General features: G+C 42.6%; 1 protein-coding gene across 1 annotated transcript in view; it reads right to left on the bottom strand.

Annotated features, from left to right (window-relative positions):
* Window positions 1-18,394, bottom strand: part of LRCH3 (leucine rich repeats and calponin homology domain containing 3) — a gene marked incomplete in the record, with an annotated part of 799,481 nt that overhangs the window by 680,862 nt on the left and 100,225 nt on the right. The window contains 1 exon segment of the mRNA XM_053711931.1: window positions 11,666-11,810. Within this exon segment, the coding sequence (XP_053567906.1) occupies window positions 11,666-11,810 (145 nt within the window).

Below are 18,394 nucleotides of genomic sequence, written 5' to 3' on the forward strand. Positions count from 1 at the left end.
GAAGCAAAAGTATCAAATTTGTAAAATTTGGCAAAAGTGTGCAGTGAAGACCAAGTCGCTGCCTTACATATCTGGTCAACAGAAGCCTCGTTCTTGAAGGCCCATGTGGAAGCCACAGCCCTAGTGGAGTGAGCTGTGATTCTTTCAGGAGGCTGCCGTCCGGCAGTCTCATAAGCCAATCGGATAATGCTTTTAAGCCAAAAAGAAAGAGAGGTAGAAGTTGCTTTTTGACCTCTCCTTTTACCAGAATAAACAACAAACAAAGAAGATGTTTGTCTGAAATCTTTAGTAGCCTCTAAATATAATTTTAGAGCACGGACTACGTCCAAATTGTGTAACAAACGTTCCTTCTTTGAAACTGGATTCGGACACAAAGAAGGTACAACTATCTCCTGGTTAATATTTTTGTTGGAAACAACTTTCGGAAGAAAACCAGGCTTAGTACGCAAAACCACCTTATCTGCATGGAACACCAGATAGGGCGGAGAACACTGCAGAGCAGATAACTCTGAAACTCTTCTAGCAGAAGAAATTGCAACCAAAAACAAAACTTTCCAAGATAATAACTTAATATCTACGGAATGTAAGGGTTCAAACGGAACCCCTTGAAGAACTGAAAGAACTAGATTTAGACTCCAGGGAGGAGTCAAAGGTCTGTAAACAGGCTTGATTCTAACCAGAGCCTGAACAAACGCTTGAACGTCTGGCACAGCTGCCAGCCTTTTGTGAAGTAAAACAGATAAAGCAGAGATCTGTCCCTTCAGAGAACTTGCAGATAATCCTTTCTCCAAACCTTCTTGTAGAAAGGATAGAATCTTAGGAATTTTTATCTTGTTCCATGGGAATCCTTTAGATTCACACCAACAGATATATTTTTTCCATATTTTATGGTAAATTTTTCTAGTTACAGGCTTTCTAGCCTGAATCAGAGTATCTATTACAGAATCTGAAAACCCACGCTTTGATAAAATCAAGCGTTCAATCTCCAAGCAGTCAGTTGGAGGGAAACCAGATTCGGATGTTCGAATGGACCTTGAACAAGAAGGTCCTGTCTCAAAGGTAGCTTCCATGGTGGAGCCGATGACATATTCACCAGGTCTGCATACCAAGTCCTGCGTGGCCACGCAGGAGCTATCAAGATCACCGAAGCCCTCTCCTGATTGATCCTGGCTACCAGCCTGGGAATGAGAGGAAACGGTGGGAATACATAAGCTAGGTTGAAGGTCCAAGGTGCTACTAGTGCATCTACTAGAGTCGCCTTGGGATCCCTGGATCTGGACCCGTAACAAGGAACCTTGAAGTTCTGACGAGAGGCCATCAGATCCATGTCTTGAATGCCCCATAATTGAGTTATTTGGGCAAAGATTTCCGGATGGAGTTCCCACTCCCCCGGATGGAATGTCTGACGACTCAGAAAATCCGCTTCCCAATTTTCCACTCCTGGGATGTGGATTGCAGACAAGTGGCAGGAGTGATCCTCCGCCCATTGAATTATCTTGGTCACTTCCTCCATCGCCAGGGAACTCCTTGTTCCCCCCTGATGGTTGATATATGCAACAGTCGTCATGTTGTCTGATTGAAACCTTATGAATTTGGCCTTTGCTAGATGAGGCCAAGCTTTGAGAGCATTGAATATCGCTCTCAGTTCCAGAATGTTTATCGGGAGAAGAGATTCTTCCCGAGACCATAGACCCTGAGCTTTCAGGGGTTCCCAGACCGCGCCCCAGCCCACCAGACTGGCGTCGGTCGTGACAATGACCCACTCTGGTCTGCGGAAGCTCATTCCCTGTGACAGGTTGTCCAGGATCAGCCACCAACGGAGTGAATCTCTGGTCTTTTGATCTACTTGAATCATCGGAGACAAGTCTGTATAATCCCCATTCCACTGTCTGAGCATGCACAGTTGTAATGGTCTTAGATGAATTCGTGCAAAAGGAACCATGTCCATTGCTGCAACCATCAATCCTATTACTTCGTGCACTGCGCTATGGAAGGACGAAGAACAGAATGAAGTACTTGACAAGAGCTTAGAAGTTTTGATTTTCTGACCTCTGTCAGAAAAATCCTCATTTCTAAGGAATCTATTATTGTTCCCAAGAAGGGAACTCTTATTGACGGGGACAGAGAACTTTTTTCTTTGTTCACTTTCCATCCGTGAGATCTGAGAAAGGCTAGGACGATGTCCGTATGAGCCTTTGCTTTTGACAGAGACGACGCTTGAATCAGGATGTCGTCCAAGTAAGGTACTACTGCAATGCCCCTTGGTCTTAGAACCGCTAGAAGGGACCCTAGTACCTTTGTGAAGATTCTCGGAGCAGTGGCTAATCCGAATGGAAGTGCCACAAACTGGTAATGCTTGTCCAGAAAAGCGAACCTTAGGAACTGATGATGTTCCTTGTGTATAGGAATATGTAGGTACGCATTCTTTAAATCCACCGTGGTCATAAATTGACCTTCCTGGATGGTAGGAAGGATCGTTCGAATGGTTTCCATTTTGAACGATGGAACCCTGAGAAATTTGTTTAGGATCTTGAGATCTAAAATTGGTCTGAATGTTCCCTCTTTTTTGGGAACTATGAACAGGTTGGAGTAAAACCCCATCCCTTGTTCTCCTATTGGAACTGGATGAATTACTCCCATCTTTAACAGGTCTTCTACACAATGTAAGAATGCCTGTCTTTTTATTTGGTTTGAAGATAATTGAGACCTGTGGAACCTTCCCCTTGGGGGTAGTTCCTTGAATTCCAGGAGATAACCCTGAGAAACTATTTCTAGTGCCCAAGGATCCTGAACATCTCTTGCCCAAGCCTGAGCAAAGAGAGAAAGTCTGCCCCACACCAGATCCGGTCCCGGATCGGGGGCCATCCCTTCATGCTGTTTTGGTAGCAGTGGCAGGCTTCTTGGCCTGCTTACCCTTGTTCCAGCCTTGCATCGGTCTCCAGGCTGGTTTGGGTTGAGAAGTATTACCCTCTTGCTTAGAGGATATAGAATTAGAGGCTGGTCCGTTTCTGCGAAAGGGACGAAAATTAGGCTTATTTTTAGCCTTAAAAGACCTATCCTGAGGAAGGGCGTGGCCCTTTCCCCCGGTGATGTCTGAAATAATCTCTTTCAAATCAGGACCAAACAGTGTTTTACCCTTGAAAGGGATGTTAAGCAATTTTGTCTTGGAAGACACATCCGCTGACCAAGACTTTAGCCAAAGCGCTCTGCGCGCCACGATAGCAAACCCTGAATTTTTCGCCGCTAATCTAGCTAATTGCAAAGCGGCATCTAAAATAAAAGAGTTAGCCAATTTAAGTGCTTGAACTCTGTCCATAACCTCCTCATACGAAGATTCTTTATTGAGCGACTTTTCTAGTTCTTCGAACCAGAAACACGCTGCCGTAGTGACAGGAACAATGCATGAAATTGGTTGTAGAAGGTAACCTTGCTGAACAAACATCTTTTTAAGCAAACCCTCTAATTTTTTATCCATAGGATCTTTGAAAGCACAACTATCTTCTATAGGAATAGTAGTGCGTTTGTTTAGAGTAGAAACCGCCCCCTCGACCTTGGGGACTGTCTGCCATAAGTCCTTTCTGGGGTCGACTATAGGAAATAATTTCTTAAATATAGGGGGAGGAACAAAAGGTATGCCGGGCCTTTCCCACTCCTTATTTACTATGTCCGCCACCCGCTTGGGTATAGGAAAAGCATTGGGGGGCACCGGAACCTCTAGGAACTTGTCCATCTTACATAATTTCTCTGGAATGACCAAATTGTCACAATCATCCAGAATAGATAATACCTCCTTAAGCAGTGCGCGGAGATGTTCTAATTTAAATTTAAATGTTACAACATCAGGTTCAGCTTGTTGAGAAATTTTTCCTGAATCTGAAATTTCTCCCTCAGACAAAACCTCCCTCCTGGCCCCTTCAGATTGGTGTGAGGGTATGTCAGAACAGTTATCATCAGGGTCCTCTTGCTCTTCAGTGTTTAAAAGAGAGCAATCGCGCTTTCTCTGATAAGTAGGCATTTTGGATAAAATGTTTGCAATAGAATTATCCATTACAGCCGTTAATTGTTGCATGGTAATAAGTATTGGCGCACTAGATGTACTAGGGGCCTCTTGTGTGGGCAAAACTGGTGTAGACACAGAAGGGGATGATGCAGTATCATGCTTACTCCCCTCATTTGAGGAATCATCTTGGGCAATATCATTATCTGTGGCATCATTGTCCCTACTTTGTTTGGACACTATGGCACAATCATCACATAAATTTAAATGGGGAGAAACCTTGGCTTTCATACATATAGAACATCGCTTATCTGATGGTTCAGACATGTTAAACAGGCTTAAACTTGTCAACAAAGCACCAAAAACGTTTTAAAATAAAACCGTTACTGTCACTTTCATTTTTAAACTGAACACACTTTATTACTGAATATGTGAAAAAGTATGAAGGAATTGTTCAAAATTCACCAAAATTTCACCACAGTGTCTTAAAGCCTTAAAAGTATTGCACACCAAATTTGAAAGCTTTAACCCTTAAAATAACGGAACCGGAGCAGTTTTTACATTTAACCCCTATACAGTCCCAGGTATCTGCTTTGCTGAGACCCAACCAAGCGGGGAATACGATACCAAATGACGCCTTCTATAAGCTTTTTCAGTGGTTCTTAGCTCCTCACACATGCATCTGCATGCCTTGCTCTCCAAAAACAACTGCGCATTAGTGGCGCGAAAATGAGGCTCTGCCTATGACTAGAAAAGGCCCCCATCTGAAAAAGGTGTCCAATACAGTGCCTGCTGTTTTTTTAAAACAATCCCCAAGATTATAATAACTATTAAGAGTTATAATCTGCCAAATATGCTTAGCAAAGTAATCGTTTTAGCCCAGAAAAATGTCTACCAGTTTTTTAAGCCCTTATGAAGCCCTTTATTCTTTTACTTAATCTAAGAAAATGGCTTACCGGTCCCCATAGGGGAAATGACAGCCTTCCAGCATTACAAAGTCTTGTTAGAAATGTGGCCAGTCATACCTCAAGCAGAAAAGTCTGCCAACTGTTTCCCCCAACTGAAGTTACTTCATCTCAACAGTCCTGTGTGGAAACAGCAATCGATTTTAGTAACGTTTGCTAAAATCATCTTCCTCTTACAAACAGAAATCTTCATCTCTTTTCTGTTTCAGAGTAAATAGTACATACCAGCACTATTTTAAAATAACAAACACTTGATTGAAGGATAAAAACTACATTTAAACACCAAAAAACTCTTAACCATCTCCGTGGAGATGTTGCCGGTGCAACGGCAAAGAGAATGACTGGGGTAGGCGGAGCCTAGGAGGGATCATGTGACCAGCTTTGCTGGGCTCTTTGCCATTTCCTGTTGGGGAAGAGAATATCCCACAAGTAAGGATGACGCCGTGGACCGGACACACCTATGTTGGAGAAAAGTAGTAATGAGCAAATCTTTGGGAAGATAAGTGGAAAAGATGCTAGAATAAGAGGCTATCCAAGGCTGCACTGCCCGAAGTTACCATGGAGGGGCGTGTCAAGGTCTCAAATATAAGCCACCACCTGATACATCAATACTTCGATTAGTCCACAAGGGTTCTAGACACAACATTCTTGATGTCGATTAGCCCCACTGATTACAGGATAGTAAAATCATGCTTCTGTTGTGTAGTGATATGAATTTTAAATTTACTTAAAGGGACAGTCAAGTCCAAAAAAAACTTTCATGTTTTAAATAGGGCATCCAATTTTAAACAACTTCCCAATTTACTTTTATCACCAATTTTGCTTTGTTCTCTTGGTATTCTTAGTTGAAAGCTAAAACTAGGAGGTTCATATGCTAATTTCTTAGACCTTGAAGACTGCCTCTAATCTGAATACATTTTGACCACTAGAGGGCATTAGTTCACATGTTTCATATAGATAACATTGAGCTCATGCACGTAAAGTGACCTAGGACTGAGCACTGATTGGCTAAACTGCATGTCTGTCAAAAGAACTGAAATAAGGGGGCAGTCAGCAGAAACTTAGATACAAGGTAATCACAGAGGTAAAAACATAATTTATGCTTACCTGATAAATTTATTTCTCTTGTAGTGTATCCAGTCCACGGATCATCCATTACTTGTGGGATATTCTCCTTCCCAACAGGAAGTTGCAAGAGGATCACCCACAGCAGAGCTGCTATATAGCTCCTCCCCTCACTGTCATATCCAGTCATTCGACCGAAACAAGACGAGAAAGGAGAAACCATAGGGTGCAGTGGTGACTGTAGTTTAATTAAAATTTAGACCTGCCTTAAAAGGACAGGGCAGGCCGTGGACTGGATACACTACAAGAGAAATAAATTTATCAGGTAAGCATAAATTATGTTTTCTCTTGTTAAGTGTATCCAGTCCACGGATCATCCATTACTTGTGGGATACCAATACCAAAGCTAAAGTAAACGGATGATGGGAGGGACAAGGCAGGCACTTAAACGGAAGGAACCACTGCCTGTAGAACCTTTCTCCCAAAAACAGCCTCCGAAGAAGCAAAAGTATCAAATCTGTAAAATTTTGAAAAGGTGTGAAGCGAAGACCAAGTCGCAGCCTTGCAAATCTGTTCAACAGAGGCCTCATTTTTAAAGGCCCAGGTGGAAGCCACAGCTCTAGTAGAATGAGCTGTAATCCTTTCAGGGGGCTGCTGTCCAGCAGTCTCATAGGCTAAGCGTATTATGCTCCGAAGCCAAAAGGAGAGAGAGGTTGCCGAAGCTTTTTGACCTCTCCTCTGTCCAGAGTAAATGACAAACAGGGCAGATGTTTGACGAAAATCTTTAGTAGCCTGTAAGTAAAACATCAAGGCACGGACTACGTCCAAATTATGCAAAAGACGTTCCTTCTTTGAAGAAGGATTAGGACACAATGATGGAACAACAATCTCTTGATTGATATTCCTGTTAGAAACCACCTTAGGTAAAAACCCAGGTTTGGTACGCAGAACTACCTTGTCTGAATGAAAAATCAGATAAGGAGAATCAAAATGTAAGGCAGATAACTCAGAGACTCTTCGAGCCGAGGAAAAAGCCATCAAAAACAGAACTTTCCAAGATAAAAGCTTAATATCAATGGAATGAAGGGGTTCAAACGGAACTCCCTGAAGAACTTTAAGAACCAAGTTTAAGCTCCACGGGGGAGCAACAGCTTTAAACACAGGCTTAATCCTAACCAAAGCCTGACAAAATGCCTGGACGTCTGGAACTTCTGCCAGACGCTTGTGCAAAAGAATAGACAGATCAGAGATCTGTCCTTTTAAAGAACTAGCTGATAAGCCTTTGTCCAAACCCTCTTGGAGAAAGGACAATATCCTAGGAATCCTAACCTTACTCCATGAGTAACTCTTGGATTCACACCAATAAAGATATTTACGCCATATCTTATGGTAGATTTTCCTGGTGACAGGCTTCCGTGCCTGTATTAAGGTATCAATGACTGACTCGGAGAAGCCACGCCTTGATAGAATCAAGCGTTCAATCTCCATGCAGTCAGTCTCAGAGAAATTAGATTTGGATGGTTGAAAGGACCTTGTATTAGAAGGTCCTGCCTCAGAGGCAGAGTCCATGGTGGAAGAGATGACATGTCCACTAGGTCTGCATACCAGGTCCTGCGTGGCCACGCAGGCGCTATCAGAATCACTGATGCTCTCTCCTGTTTGATTTTGGCAATCAGTCGAGGGAGCAGAGGAAACGGTGGAAACACATAGGCCAGGTTGAAGAACCAAGGAGCTGCTAGAGCATCTATCAGCGTTGCTCCCGGGTCCCTGGACCTGGATCCGTAACAAGGAAGCTTGGCATTCTGGCGAGACGCCATGAGATCCAGTTCTGGTTTGCCCCAACGATGGACCAGTTGAGCAAACACCTCCGGATGGAGTTCCCACTCCCCCGGATGAAAAGTCTGACGACTTAGAAAATCCGCCTCCCAGTTCTCCACGCCTGGGATGTGGATCGCTGACAGGTGGCAAGAGTGAGACTCTGCCCAGCGAATTATCTTGGAGACTTCTAACATCGCTAGGGAACTCCTGGTTCCCCCTTGATGGTTGATGTAAGCCACAGTCGTGATGTTGTCCGACTGAAATCTGATGAACCTCAGTGTCGCTAACTGAGGCCAAGCTAGAAGAGCATTGAATATTGCTCTTAACTCCAGAATATTTATTGGGAGGAGTTTCTCCTCCTGAGTCCACGATCCCTGAGCTTTCAGGGAGTTCCAGACTGCGCCCCAACCTAGAAGGCTGGCATCTGTTGTTACAATCGTCCAATCTGGCCTGCGAAAGGTCATACCCTTGGACAGATGGAGCCGAGAAAACCACCAGAGAAGAGAATCTCTGGTCTCTTGATCCAGATTTAGTAGAGGGGACAAATCTGAGTAATCCCCATTCCACTGACTTAGCATACATAATTGCAGCGGTCTGAGATGCAGGCGCGCAAATGGCACTATGTCCATTGCCGCTACCCTTAAGCCGATTACTTCCATGCACTGAGCCACTGACGGGCGTGGAATGGAATGAAGGACACGGCAAGCATTTAGAAGTTTTGATAACCTGGACTCCGTCAGGTAAATTTTCATCTCTACAGAATCTATAAGAGTCCCTAGGAAGGAGACTCTTGTGAGTGGTGATAGAGAACTTTTTTCCACGTTCACTTTCCACCCATGCGACCTCAGAAATGCCAGAACTATCTCTGTATGAGACTTGGCAATTTGAAAGCTTGACGCCTGTATCAGGATGTCGTCTAGATACGGAGCCACCGCTATGCCTCGCGGTCTTAGAACCGCCAGAAGTGAGCCCAGAACCTTTGTAAAAATTCTCGGGGCAGTGGCCAACCCGAAGGGAAGAGCTACAAATTGGTAATGCCTGTCTAGAAAGGCAAACCTTAGGAACCGATGATGATCTTTGTGAATCGGTATGTGAAGGTAGGCATCCTTTAAGTCCACTGTGGTCATGTACTGACCCTCTTGGATCATGGGTAGGATGGTCCGAATAGTTTCCATTTTGAATGATGGAACTCTGAGGAATTTGTTTAAGATCTTTAGATCCAAGATTGGTCTGAAGGTTCCTTCTTTCTTGGGAACCACAAACAGATTTGAATAAAATCCCTGTCCTTGTTCCGTCCGCGGAACTGGATGGATCACTCCCATTACTAGGAGGTCTTGCACACAGCTTAGGAATGCCTCTTTCTTTATCTGGTTTGCTGATAACCTTGAAAGATGAAATCTCCCTTGTGGAGGAGAAGCTTTGAAGTCCAGAAGATATCCCTGAGATATGATCTCCAACGCCCAGGGATCCTGAACATCTCTTGCCCACGCCTGGGTGAAGAGAGATAGTCTGCCCCCCACTAGATCCGTTTCCGAATAGGGGGCCGTTCCTTCATGCTGTCTTAGGGGCAGCAGCAGGCTTTCTGGTCTGCTTGCCCTTGTTCCAGGACTGGTTAGGTTTCCAGGCCTGTCTGGAATGAGCAACAGTTCCCTCTTGTTTTGAAGCGGAGGAAGTTGATGCTGCTCCTGCCTTGAAATTTCGAAAGGCACAAAAATTAGACTGTTTGGCCTTTGATTTGGCCCTGTCCTGAGGAAGGGTATGACCCTTGCCTCCAGTAATGTGAGCAATAATTTCCTTCAAGCCAGGCCCGAATAGGGTCTGCCCCTTGAAAGGAATGTTGAGTAATTTAGACTTTGAAGTCACGTCAGCTGACCAGGATTTAAGCCATAGCGCCCTACGCGCCTGGATGGCGAATCCAGAATTCTTAGCCGTTAGTTTAGTCAAATGAACAATGGCATCAGAAACAAATGAGTTAGCTAGCTTAAGCGTTTTAAGCTTGTCAATAATTTCATTCAATGGTGCTTCATGCCAGCCATGTGGAAAAAACTAGGCCCCAATAAGTTTTATCACCAAACATATGTAAAAAACGATTAAACATGCCAGCAAACGTTTTAAAATACACTTTTATAAGAGTATGTATCTCTATTAATAATCCTGATACCAGTCGCTATCACTGCATTTAAAGGACCAGTCAACACTGTAGATTTGCATAATCAACAAATGCATGATAAGAATACAATGCAATAGCACTTAGTCTGAACTTCAAATGAGTAGTAGATTTTTTTTAAATAAATTGCAAAGTTATGTCTATTTCCACTCCCCCTGTATCATGTGACAGCCATCAGCCAATCACAAATGCATATACGTATATGCTGTGAATTCTTGCACATGCTCAGTAGGAGTTGGTGACTTAAAAAGTGTAAATATAAAAAGACTGTGCACATTTTGTTAATGGAAGTAAATTGGAAAGTTGTTTAAAATTGCATACTGTATCTGAATCATGAAGTTTCATTTTGACTTGAGTGTCCCTTTAAGGCTTTACTTACATTACTTCGGTATCAGCAGCATTTTCTAGCAAATTCCATCCCTAGAAAAATATTTTAACTGCACATACCTTATTGCAGGAAAACCTGCCCGCTATTCCCCCTCTGAAGTTACCTCACTCCTCAGAATATGTGAGAACAGCAAAGGATCTTAGTTACTTCTGCTAAGATCATATAAAGCGCAGGCAGATTTTTCTTCTAAATACTGCCTGAGATAAACAGTACACTCCGGTACCATTTAAAAATAACAAACTTTTGATTGAAGAAATAAACTAAGTATAAAACACCACAGTCCTCTTACGACCTCCATCTTAGTTGAGAGTTGCAAGAGAATGACTGGATTTGACAGTGAGGGGAGGAGCTATATAGCAGCTCTGCTGTGGGTGATCCTCTTGCAACTTCCTGTTGGGAAGGAGAATATCCCAAAAGTAATGGATGATCCGTGGACTGGATACACTTAACAAGAGAAAAGTATATTAATATAACTGTGTTGGTTATGCAAAACTGGGGAATGGGTAATAAAGGGATAAACTTTCTTTTTAAACAACAAATATTCTGGTGTTGACTGTCCCTTTAAGACTTAGGACAATTTCTTGTCCTGAAAATTTGATTACATTTAAGCTTTACACTTTCTATTTTGTGTTTAATGCATTTTAAGTTTTGTATACAACAGTGTATTAAGGATTGTGAATTTGCAAATTATGATCATGCTTCGAATATTTCTGTGTAAATTTAACAAATTAGGATTATAACAATTTCAGTGTATTTTTAACAAAATGCACTGCACTTTTTCTATGTGAAATAAGCCTGTCAGTTTCAAAAAGTGGGAGGGACAGGGAAGTTCTCTGGGTGTGTCTGAAGCTATTATATTCTCTAAGCATATTATACCTGCAGAGATCTCACCGATTTATCTTGCCTACTGCATGCAGGTGAGGTTTGTTCAAAAGTTCACAATACATTTATTTAACAGACAGATAAGTAACGTATACTAAATTAGAGGCAAATGCAAGTAATGTTGTAGTGAAAACATTTCATTTTAATTTGTATTTACTGCAAACTAAGAAGGTTTTATTATTGTCAGATGCTCTACTGTTAACCTTACTCTCCCCTGGAAGATTATGTATCCCAGAGTCATTATTTTTAATGGGAAGCAGCTTTCATCTCTATTGGACTTCCTGTGTAAAAAAAGGGAAGATATTTTACCTCAAAAATGTCCTCAGTAGCTGCATTATAGAAGCAAGTGTTACTTAAATGACAAAGTTATATTGAGAAGTTACCTTATATTTAAAAATGTAAGTGCCTGCAGATTCACTGTTGCCTCCGGCACATATCTGATGCAGTTCTGATATAGGTTCAGGCTCTCCAGGGAGACATAATGACAGATTTCAGCTGGAATTTCTGCGAGTCTGTTCCGTGAAAGATCTGTTAAAAAATATATATATATAAATAAGTTCCATGGCCTGTGCTGAAAAAACAAAATTTATGCTTACCCGATAAATTTCTTTATTTCCGGATATGCTGAGTCCACAGCGTCATCATTTACTGTTGGGAATATCACTCCTGGCCAGCAGGAGGAGGCAAAGAGCACCACAGCAAAGCTGTTAAGTATCACTTCCCTTCCCACAAACCCCAGTCATTCGACCGAAGGTAAATGGAAAAAGGAATAATACAAAGGTGTAGAAGTGCCTGACGTTTAGTCAAAAATAACTGTCTTAATAAAAACGGGTGGGGTCGTGGACTCACCATATCCGGGGGGGGGAAATGTATCAGGTAAGCATAAATTTTGTTTTCTTTCCTAAGATATGGTAAGTCCACAACGTCATCATTTACTGTTGGGAACCAATACCTAAGCTAGAGGACACAGATGACCAGGGAGGGAGAACAAGACCGGTAGACCCAAACAGAAGGCACCACCGCTTGAAGAACCTTATTCCCAAAAGAAGCCTCAGGCAAAAGTATCAAATTTGAAAAATCTTGAAAAAGTATGCAGAGAGAACCAAGATACAGCCTTGCACATCTGTTCCACAGAAGCTTCGTTTTTGAAGGCCCAAGAAGAGGAAACCGCCCTAGTGAAATGAGCTGCAATTCTTTCAGGAGGCTGCTGAACAGCAGTTTCATAAGCAAAACGAATTATATTTCTCAACCAGAGGGAAAGAGAAGTAGCAGTAGCCTTCTGACCTTAACATTTTCCTGAGAAAACTAACAAACAAGGCAGAGGACAGGTGAAATCCAAAATCACCTATATGTAGAATTTCAGAGAATGCACAACAACCAGGTTGTGTAACAAACGTTCCTTAAGAGGAGGAGGATTAGGACAAACAATTTCCTGATTAATATCTCTCTATCTGAACCACTTTGGGAGGAAAATTCAACTTCGTACGTAGAACCGCCTCATCAGCCTGAAAGATAAGCTAAGGCGAATCGCACTGCAAGCCGAGAGTTCCGAAACCTCTCAGAGCAGAAGAGATAGCAAAAAGAAACAAAATCTTCCAAGATATCTATGGAATGCAAGGCTCAAACGGAGCCTGCTGCTAAACTTAAACACAGGCCTAATGTTTTAATCCAGGGCCTGACAAAAGGATAAAACAGAAATCTGACCTTTCAGAGTACTGACTGACAATCCCTTCACCAGGCCTACCTGGAGAAAAGACAAAATCCTAGGAATCCTAACCCTACTCCAAGAGTAGTCCTTGGATTCACACCAATAAAGGTATATATGTATATGTCATACCTTATGGAAAATCTTTCCCGTAACAGGCTTGTGAGCCTGAATCATGGTCTCAATGACCGACTCAGAAAGACACGCTTAGGCAGAACTAAGCGTTTAATCTCCAAGCAGTCAGCTTCAGAGAAACGAGATATCGAAGGAAAGAACCCTGAGTTAGAAGGTTCTTCCTCTGAGGCAAGATATGACATCCTCACTAGGTCTACATATGAGATCCTGCGACGCCATGCAGGAGCTATTAGAATTACCGATGCACTCTCCAGTTTGATACAAGCAATGACTCGTGGAAGAAGAGCAAAAGAGGAAAAAAATATGCTAGATTGAAATCCCAAGGAACCGCCAGAGCATCTATCAGGGCGGCCTGCGGATCTCTTGACCTTGAACCGTACCTTGGAAGCTTGCCGTTCTGCCGAGACGCCCTCAGATACAACTCAGGCACCCCCCATTTGAGGGTTTACCTGGAGAACACCTCCGGATGGAGAACCCACTCCCTGGGATAAAATATCTGTCTGCTCAGGAAGTCTGCTTGGGGATGGCAGATAGACAGCAATTGTGAGCTTCCACCCACTGAACAATCCAAGTCACCTCCTTCATGGCTAAGGAACTCCAAGTTCCTCCCTGGAGGTTAATGAAAGCCACTGAGGTGATATTGTCCGACTGGAACCTGATAAACCGGGCTAAGGACAACTGAGGCCAAGCCATGAGAGCATTGTAAATCGCTCTAACACCAAGATGTTAAGGGGAGAGCAGATTCCTTCTGAGTCCATAGTCCCTGCACCTTTAACGAGTCCCAGACTGCTCCCCAGCCCAGCAGGCTGGCGTCCGTGGCTGCAATCACCCAGGAATGTCTCCTGAAGCACAGGAGCCGAGACAGATACTCCTGAAAAATCACCATGAGAGAGAGCCTCTTAACGCTGAACTAGATCTATCCTCAGAGATATCCGAATGGTCACTGCCTGAACATGCATAACTGCAGAGCTCTCGAATGTACTCGAGCAAAGGGAATGATGTCCATGGAGCCATCAGACCAATTCCCTCCATACATTGAGTCACTGGAAAGTGAAGGGAAAATCAGCTGCAGCTGGATTCAAACTCCCAACCCTCTGGTTGCAAGATGGCTAAGCTATCTACCAGACCACTAGAGCTTGCTGTTGGCCAAACAGTAGACTGCAGAGAGAGGTAAGAGGAAGAAATCTTTTGGTATCTGACCTCTGTCATAGATAAAGAATCTAATAAGGTCCCTGAGAAAATCACCCTTGTAGCTGGAACAAGGAAACTCTTCGCCAGATTCACTTCCCATCCATAGGAACGTAGAAAAGACAAGATCTCTCGAAAGAGAGTTTGCTCAAAGGAAGAATGGTACCTGAACCATATATTGTCCAGGAAGGTACTCCTGCAACTCCTCGAGACCTGAAAGAGCCTTTCTAGGATGGAGAATCTCAGGAACTAGAGAAGATCCCGTAGAATGGGAACATGAAGATACAAATCCTTTAGGTCTATGCTCATCATGAACAGACCCTCTTGAACCAAAGGAGAGAGGAAGTCTATTTTGAAGGACGGTACTCTGAAAAACTTGAGAATGAATACCTAGACCCTGTTCCCTTACTGGAACTGGAACTATCACTCCCAGGGAGGAAGGTCCTGAACCCAGTTCAAGAATGCCTCCTATCATACCTGGACTGCAGATACTCCAGAAAGGAGAAATTAGCTCCTGGGAAGAAAGTCTAGATTGCTTCCCCCTGGACAAAGACTGATTGGGTTACCGAGAAGACTGGACTGTCCCTGCAGTAAGAGGAAAAGGAATGCTTTCCATTAGTCTATTCCTTTTGATGTGTGGTAGAAAAAAACCTTTTCCACCTGTAAAGTCAGAAGATAATTCTGCAGACCAGGTCCAAACAAGGTCTCATCCTTACCAGAAGCTTGGACTTGGAGGAAACATTAAATATATTTCAAATATGGCCATGGATATTGAACCTGCATCTGCAGAGTTGTAGATCCTAGGCTGGACCGCTAAACCACAGGAAGGCTTCTCAGCTGACCAAGAGTTCAGCCACAACGCCCTGCGGACTAGCACAGACAGTCTAATTAAACAAGGCATTGCTCCAAAAAGATGCCGCACTTGACACAGTGGCAACACAAACTGTAGATTTCCTCCAGCTTCTTGTCCATGGAGCCGTAAAGGAGCACCTATCATCTATAGGGATCGAAGTTCTTAGAGCCATAGTAGAAATGGTCCCTTCTACTTAAGACACTGTGCATTTAATGGAGCCAGCGACAGGAGAAATCCTTTAAAAGACGGGAGACAGGGAGAAAGGTATCCCTAGCTTCTCCTATTCCTGAGAACAATCGCCATAGCGCATCTAGGACACTTCCACATAGCAAGGAACATCATAGAAATGATAACATCTACTAAACTATCAAGGGTTGACAACAACAGTGAAATCGATGTCGTCCAAGTAGCCAAAACCTCCTTTAAAAATACACGAGGTGTTCAAGCATATATCTGATGGTGACCACTTCAGCATCAGATGAAGGAATGATACTGTCCGAATCCAAGATTTTACCCTCAGAAACTACCAGCGAATCCTCCTCACCAACCTTAAGAGAGAGAGCAACCGGTGGAGCAGAAACCTTACTTTCTGAAAACTTTAAATATCCTCTTGCGTTTTCCCTGTAGGTAAGGAAAAAACAGATAAAGCCGCAGATATCACAGAGAATACCTGAGCTGCAAAATCTGTGGGCAAATACACTCCTCCAGGAGATTGAGAGGAACCGCAGGGCACTGCATGTGACGCCATAGAGGCTTGGGACGTTTAAGGAAAAAGCTGTGGCATTGCCTGAACAGCATCATCCTGGGAGACATAAGGCTCAGAGGGAACATCTGTACATTCAATAGCTTTTGCTAAACAAGCGACACAGAAAAGCATAGACATTTTATTCTGTTTAAAATTATCCTTAGAGGCGAAAGGCTCCAACAAAGAATATCTTTATTTCTTTAAAAGATATATTCTAAATATGAGGGACAGATGTGCTTGATTAAAAAAAAAAAAAAATTTGTTCAAGAGCCAATAAACATTTGTTCCTAGGAACAGACCCCTGTTCCAAAACTCTAAACATAAGCCCCAAATCACAATTTAAGAAATGATGATATTTAATAAACCCTTAACTTAAAGTGTCAGTAAATATTAAAAATAATGTTATATAATTCTGCACATAGTGCAGAATTATATAACATTATATAAGCGCAAACGTTTTAAAACAAAATTTCCCCTTTGAATTTAAAAAAAAACCCTGCTGTTTTACAGACCCGCTCTCTGTGATCTTCTGAGCGGGTCTGTTTTTTTCAAACAGCGCATTGGGCCAGCTGTATAGTCACAGCCCGGCCCGACCGCGCCATAGCACTAAGTGCAGCTCGCTCCTGCTGTCTGACAGAGCAGGAGCGAGCTGCACTTAGTGCTATGGCGCGGTCGGGCCGAGCTGTGACTATACAGCTGGCCCAATGCACTGTTTGAAAAAAACAGACCCGCTCAGAAGATCACAGAGAGCGGGTCTGTAAAACAGCAGGGTTTTTTTTAAATTCAAAGGGGAAATTTTGTTTTATAACGTTTGCGCTAATATAATGTTATATAATTCTGCACTATGTGCAGAATTATATAACATTATTTTTAAGGTTTACTGTCCCTTTAAGGATTCAATGGTTATGTAAACTTTGATGAATGAAAGTGTCCCTGTTTTTAATAGTATTTTTAAAAAACGGGCTTTCATTCACCAAAGTTTACCTTCACTTTAAACAAGGGATCAACACAGCAAGCAATGTATATTTTTTTTCTCTTACTCTAAGTATAATAAGTCCAGCTCCGATAGGATTCAATGTCTTTTAACAGGCTAAATAAACATGCTGCTCCGATCTAACCGGAGAAAAGGGGGCGTGTTCACATGACCGGCTCAGTGAGAGCCAAAATGGCACTTCTCCACATCAAGACAAAGGAGGAGGCGGGAACAGTGTGTCGGCACAGAAATGAAGCGCACAGTTAGATACCAACATCGCGCTTCATTCTGCCAGTTGAGAGGATTTAGCCCTAAAAGAATTTCAGCACCCCTATATCTAAAATGGTGCTGCTCCGCTTGAGACACTAGCAACAGGCTAGAAGATAGAAGAAAAAAGCAGACTCCCATAACAGTGAAAATCGTTTAAAGGTTATCACCAAAATTCAAAAGGTATAAATAATTAAAGGAGTTAATTAACCCCTAAAGAGGCTCTGAAACGTGAGCACAAGCCATAATAAGAACCAGATAGTTAGGGAATACTATATACATAAAAGTATTAACCCCTAGTCTTCTGGTCACCAGAAAGTGCCTGTATCCTGCCTAAAATATCCTTCCCAAGGATATACATGTCCCAAATAATGTTGCAATTTGTCTCAAAAGTTCAAGTACCCATACATAGAAGACACACCACTTACCTGCATCTAGCCATCTGGCAGGAGGATAGCCTACACGGTGTGAGAGGACGCCACAACTCACATAGACCTGTAGAAAAAAGAAAGCACAGAGTAAACCTACTCTGGCTTTCTGCACCATGGGCAGCAAATATGTTAGGAAAACCCAGCGAGGCCCACCTCACAAGTTCCTAACTGCTTTAAAGCCACCACCACCCTACAGAAAAGATTTACGTGGACTACAGCTTGACCCAATCTTTGAAACAAAGGAAAGAGAGTAAACCTACTCCGGCTTTCTAAAATAGTTCAAATCTTGCTTGTAGCGAAAGAAATCCAATTGTCTTCAGACACCAAAACTTCACCACCTCCATGCACCAAGGCAATGAGAATGACTGGGGTTTTTTGGAAGGGAAGTGATACTTAACGGTTTCGCTGTGGTGCTCTTTGCCTCCTCCTGCTGGTCAGGAGTGATATTCCCAACAGTAAATGATGACATTGTGGACTCACCATATCTTAGGAATGAAATTACTTTATAAAAAGTCTTATGACTTATTTTTCCAGGGCTCACAAACATATACATAGCATCCATGGCCCATTACAAAATGGACATGAGACCTGGGTTTCATAGCTTTTGGTACTCATATACTCTAAACAACTTAAAGGACCAGTCAACAGAGTAGATTTGCATAATCAACAAATGCAACATAACAAGACAATGCAATAGCACTTAGTCTGAACTTCAAATGGAGTAGATTTTTTTTTCTGACAATTTTAAAAGTTATGTTTTTTTCCACTCCCCTGTACCATGTGACAGCCTTTAGCCAATCCCAAATGCACACACG

Source organism: Bombina bombina, chromosome 4 (assembly GCF_027579735.1).
Source record: "Bombina bombina isolate aBomBom1 chromosome 4, aBomBom1.pri, whole genome shotgun sequence".
Lineage (NCBI taxonomy): Eukaryota > Metazoa > Chordata > Amphibia > Anura > Bombinatoridae > Bombina > Bombina bombina.